The sequence below is a fragment of the Ruditapes philippinarum genome, unplaced genomic scaffold (genome assembly GCF_026571515.1).
Source record: "Ruditapes philippinarum isolate M1 unplaced genomic scaffold, ASM2657151v2 ctg1099_1_1_1_1, whole genome shotgun sequence".
In the NCBI taxonomy this organism is placed as follows: Eukaryota; Metazoa; Mollusca; class Bivalvia; order Venerida; family Veneridae; genus Ruditapes; species Ruditapes philippinarum.
In genome coordinates, this window is record NW_026862937.1 from 203,222 (window position 1) to 209,221 (window position 6,000).

The 6,000-nt window shown below is 33.2% G+C and overlaps 1 protein-coding gene across 1 annotated transcript in view; it reads left to right on the forward strand.

Annotated features, from left to right (window-relative positions):
• Positions 1-3,336, forward strand: part of LOC132720664 (calcitonin gene-related peptide type 1 receptor-like) — a 36,712-nt gene extending 33,376 nt beyond the window's left edge. Inside the window, exons 9-12 of the mRNA XM_060704837.1 lie at positions 867-949; positions 1,201-1,336; positions 1,568-1,609; positions 2,838-3,336. Of these exons, the coding sequence (XP_060560820.1) occupies positions 867-949; positions 1,201-1,336; positions 1,568-1,609; positions 2,838-3,023 (447 nt within the window). The 3' untranslated portion in view covers positions 3,024-3,336. The remainder of the gene's footprint in view (positions 1-866; positions 950-1,200; positions 1,337-1,567; positions 1,610-2,837) is intronic.
• Positions 3,337-6,000: the final 2,664 nt, after the last annotated feature.

Sequence of the window (6,000 nt, forward strand, 5' to 3'; positions counted from 1 at the left end):
ATAACCATAATTAAAAGATGAGCAAAACTGTTGTTTTTTATTAATGATAAGCAAAACTTTGTTTTCTTATTACTGGTGAGCAAAACTTTTTTTATTTATGATGCTATATCTAGTATGTAAGTTTAACGACATCTGTTAATTTAATAATAAATATATGTATTTTTCTACTAATCCGTTGTCAGTAATACATAATAGTAGATTCAAACTTACTTGAATTAAACGTAACAGCCTAAGCAAAGTGTTTTAAGTGTATAAAGTTATATTACTACAGCCTTGAGTCAACAACATAGTAAAAAGAAATAATTCCAAAATACTTGTGTGAGAGAATATATTTGTAAATTTTCTTCGGAGCGTACGGAATATGCACGAAATCATTGCTAAACGATTAAAATGTCAATTTATTAACTAATAACGATTAAAAAAATAACTATCTATTTCACAAAGTTGATCAACCCCCAACGTTTCGAAGGGCTAGACTTAATCGAGGATACTGTTAGAAAAAAAGAGGATAAATAATAAATATGCGACTTATAACCTATCTCCAGCAAACTCCTTGATAAGGAGGGGTTTAAGCCCTCAATACGTTGGAGGTTGATAAACTTTGTGAAATAAAACACAATAAAAATAACAGCGTGTTTTTTGTACATGAACATTTTATTCCGTTTACATACAATATCCATATGTGTTAAATAGCAGAAAAATTCTATCCAGAGTCGACCATAAAATTATTGAAATTTCAAAGTTTTACCGTTTACAAACATTTTAGAAAATCATTTCTTTACATATAATTTTATACCCTTTAAGTACTTTGATCCCCATTTTGTTACTGACGATGTAGAACTAACTTTTCAACATTCATTTTACAGGCAAATATATATTTCCTGTGCAGTATACTTCGAATACTTCTTACACAGCTTCAAGTACACCCTGATGAGCCAAGTCATTTTAGGTAGATGCTTTATTGTCGGTAATAATTGAAATATAGTAAAAAAAATTAAAATGTATAAGCTTTCCTGTAATCAGTATAATAATTGGTTATTTTAGTTTTTTCCATATAAATCACCCTGGTTTGAACGAAAATATAACCAGTGTTGATTTGAGAGCCAGACACCTTAACCACTATATACCGTCCAACCCATTATTATGCTTTTTAATAACTTAATATTGCTTAAAATTAAAGTATATGATATTTGTTTTCAGGAAAGCTTTAAAAGCCACGTTTGTGTTGATTCCACTTTTCGGAGTACAACTTTTTGTCACAGTTTATAGACTCCCGCCGAATTCTACGGGATTTTATCATTACGAACGGTTTTCGGAGTTCGTAACTAATTCACAGGTAAATACTTGTTTATCTTAAGTCGGCATTCATTTAGGTTTTGATTAACATAATTAACATTTTGGCCTAGCTATAATGACTAATGAAGGCAAAAAGTTTTCGTTAGGATCTAAAATATTTGATTACAAAGATGAATGAAGGTGCTTTATTCTCAAGTTAGAACGTAGTTGATATTATTTACACCATAACAATTCTGTTAAATCGTTAACCACACTCACTTGAATATTTCAGGGAATGTTCGTAGCAGTTATATTTTGTCTTTGTAACGGAGAAGTAAGTCTCAATTATTTCTATTTCTGTTCCACCTTTCCTATTTATGTTTCCCCACGCAATCAATCATGACTTATCCGGATCATTCTTCAGTTCAACGTACGATTGACTAATTATTGCAATTAGAAAAGGCCATAGGCTTTAAAGTGTTATTACGACAGCAACGATTCATCCGAGTATTTTAGTAGGAGGAAAGATCACTAAGGAAGTGGACAGTGCACTCGCTATGTATCAATTATATTATGCATTATGTTGCAAAACAATTATTGAATAGAACAATTTGTGCAGAATGTTTTCATATATCTGAACATGCTTAATCAGTTTTACAAAGGATAAAATGACATGGTTGTTAAAGTGTCTGCAGCTTAACCCGTGCATTAGAGTCACGTGCATAAACCAGTACTAGTTAGTTTCAGGACACAGACTTGATAGTTTTAAGCCTATTTTAAAAATAAGTAAAACCTAAATCATTCATCGTCGGAAGCCTCTAAAATACACTTCCGCCTATAACCGTAGCATTGTCTGTTCGACCGGGCTAGTTTTGACGCCTGTAAAGTTCTCAACAAAATGGTTTCTGTTAATATGCATTACACAAAACCCCTAAACTTGATATATCTTTAAAAAGGTGCCCTTTTTTTATCCGCTCAAAACATTTAATGAAATCGGGGAACGAGAATTCAAAATTACCTGATAGTATCCTCGCGTCAATGGACAGCAAATCTATTGCAATGCAAGGATCCTTATTTGCGCAATGTAAATATTCCAACCATTTCTGTCATCACTGTAGTAATCTGTTATCACTGGCGCCGGTAATACAGTGTGAATATAATAATTGGTTTTACGGCGCACCAACACAATTTAGATCATATGGCGCTAAAACAGGAAAGATGACTTTGGCAAGCCTAGGATGTTACAAACTTAAAGCAACACCATGGGTCAAAATCACCTCCCCTACCGGAGCTAAGAGATGCATAAACTCCCGTTATTCGAACCCATTCAATCTCTTCTTACGATCACGCAGGGATAAACGGAGGCTGCAATTCTGATCGCTCATCCCTTTGAGGCAACGCCTGAGACATAATTATGTTTAAACCAATTCTATTCCTCCGTGTTCCTTTGCCTGTCCTATTATTTAATGAATGAAACACTCGCAAACTTGACCAATGTTTTCGTCATGTGTGTTTGTTTGCTTATATATTCGTCAAAATGACATATTTTTTTTACCATTCAGGTAACATCTCTGGTGAAGCACTCCCATCGACGGCGTCGGGAAACACGGGATATAGGTTTAAAGAAACATAACTCAGCCATTAGTCTCAATATGAACACCATTGCTTCAAAATACAACACACTAGACAGAGCTTCTCCGAATATGAATCTTCTTGTACAAAATGGAGAGGACGCATCTACTATTTAGAAATGTGGTCTTATTATTGAACAATCATTACTTTTACTAAATTATATCATTACTTTGACTTTTCATTGTTTACTCAATATCTTCAGACGTTGTATCCAAAAATTATCATTCTTATTTTGCTGATTGATGTTGTTGTTAAAAAATGGTATTTAAAATACATATGAGCCGCGTCACGACAAAACCAACATAGTGGGTTTGCGACCAGCATGGATCCAGACCAGCCTGCGCCTCCGCGCAGTCTGATCAGAATCCATGCTGTTCGCTATCAGTTTCTCTACTTGTAATAGGGTTTGTAAGCGAACAGCATGGATCCTGATCAGACTGCCCGGATGCGCAGGCTGGTCTGGATCCATGCTGGCCGCAAACGCATTACGTTGGTTTTGTCGTGACGCGGCTCATATGTATAAAATGTGGAATGTTTAAATGTCAAATGTCAAATAATTTTTTTACATAATTATATGATAAATAAAATAAGAACTGTACCTCAAAGAAAGAAGGGTTTAATGAAATTAATATATTCATGAATTTTCACTTTGATTTCACTTGGTTGGTTTCCATAATAATTTAATGTATTCGTTAGTTTTCACTTTGGTTTTACTTTGTTAGTTTCCATAATAATTTAATATATTCGTTAATTTTCACTTTGATTTTACTTTGTTAGTTTCCATAATAATTTAATGTATTCGTTAGTTTTCACTTTGATTTTACTTGGTTGGTTTCCATAAATATTAAATATATTTGTTAATTTCCACTTTAATTTTACTTGGTTGGTTTCCATAATAAATTAATATATTCGTTGATTTTCACTTAGTTTTTACTTGTTTGGTTTCCGTAATACGGCATGCACGAGGAAACAAGTACACATTTTTTTAAATAACATATCTTTCATAATTCAATATGACACTTATTAGATCAGCCCGTATATTAATGTGTTCAATCTTCACAGATGTTCTTAATCTGCATTTAAGTTTAAGCCATAATTAACAGGGTAATAAAGAATGTATAAGGTTTCCAATTCCGTCATCAATGCAATAACTTAATTAGAATATGATTTTTTTGCCAATTTTCTAAAAAAATGTAATGTAATTAGAATGTCATTAAATAATTTAGTCAGTGCGTGCAACAGTTTAAATTCTGATTTGAATTGCGGAAATACAGAACTTGTAAAACTGCAAGTTTGGAACGTCGCTTTTAATTGGATAATCACTGCGTTTAATTCTCGCTTAATAACATTGCAAGTTTGTAACGTCGCTTTTCATTGGATACTCGCCACGTTTATATCATTAGTTATAAAGATCGTTGGCAGGTTATATGGCCCTATATAAATGGCTATTTGTAAATATAACCCGAACCGTTAGCCGTTTATTTACGGCCATATAACCTGTCAACAATCTTTATAACGAATTTATAATACAGCAAGCATCATTTTTATAAAAAAAGTAAGATTTCTTCATGAATCGACAGCAGCCGTGTATATAAAACTATATAAACGTTACGATTATCCAATGAAAAATGACGTTACAAACGTGCAGTATTATAAAAACTATTACACGGATGCTGTCAATTTATGAGGTCATATGCGTTTTTGGAAGATTACGATAATAAAAGTTTATTATAAAAGATTCTTAGCAGGTTATATGGGCGTATATAAACGATATTTGCAATATAATCAGAGCCACAAACAACAGTTTATTTAGGGCCATATAACCTGACAAAAATCACCTGCTGCATATTTATTGAATTATTTTCATCTTATTCAATTCGAGCAGTACTTCGATGTTATAGGTTCACTGTATATTTTCTTGGTAAATAAATATGCCGAACTTATTTTTACAACAAATACTATGCATCATTTATGAGAGGAAAATAAAATATGTGTATTTGGTTAAACGGAATCTACAGAGGTCCAAAGCCTTAAATCATAAAGTTTGAATTTCTAACATAGATGGACTTGAGCATTTAAAACAGAAAGATAAGCAAAAGATAATTATGGAATTTACTGAGTTATAAATTGAAATGTGTATTTTTGTGCTCTTCTTATCCCGATTTAGGTGAAAAACATTACAACGCTTTTCAAAATTAGAATAATTAGTCTGGTAAAACGGAGTAGGCAAATGATCTGAAAATTTGCAAACAACTTATTTCTCTAGACCTACATGAAATGGAACATTAATCTCTAAAATGTATGTCGTCATGTCATAAAACCTCAGTGGTGACCCTTTAATGAATATAACACATTGCGAACTGTGCAAAATTTTGCTTCAATATGCATATCATTATAGGCATTTGCTATTCAATATATACATTAAACAGCAGATTCAATTTTACGTCTGCATGTTGAAGAAACAATATTTTTTCTGATTCTAGTGTGTACAAAGCTATATCTTTGCTGAATGCAGTTTACAAAATCTTTGCTTGATTTTTGAAAATAAAAAGATAAAATCTAAACTACATGATTGAAAGAAATATGTAACGGTAAAAATCCTACGAAAAAAAGGGCAGCAGGAACATTTTTTTGTCTACTTACAGTATTCGTGTGTGTCAAATCATAATGCAGGCGTCACACTGTCCCGAATTTGGCATCAGATGGACACACGAATAAGGAAATGTTCAAATTCGGATCTGATCGTAATAACATCGTGCCATTCGTGAGGGCATCTTTTGCCATCGTATAATCCCCGGCTGAATATTACAAGCTCCGGCAGCAACTTCGTGAGCGGTTCCAAAATCTTTGGCATGCCAAAGAATTGCCCGAAGACATTGCGAAGGTTCATTTTCGTGTTGAATTCGTATGTCAATGTTGCCCTTCGTAAGGCCGCCGTGAAGCCATCTTGTCAAATCGTGTAGTCTTCGTCTTTTCTTCGTGTGGTCATCGGTGCAATCTGACATTTTTAGCCTCAAGAAGACAATACGAAGTAAACACGAAGATTCCCGATAGTCTTAAAAAGGGAACACGACTACGTGAAGCCCCCGCAAT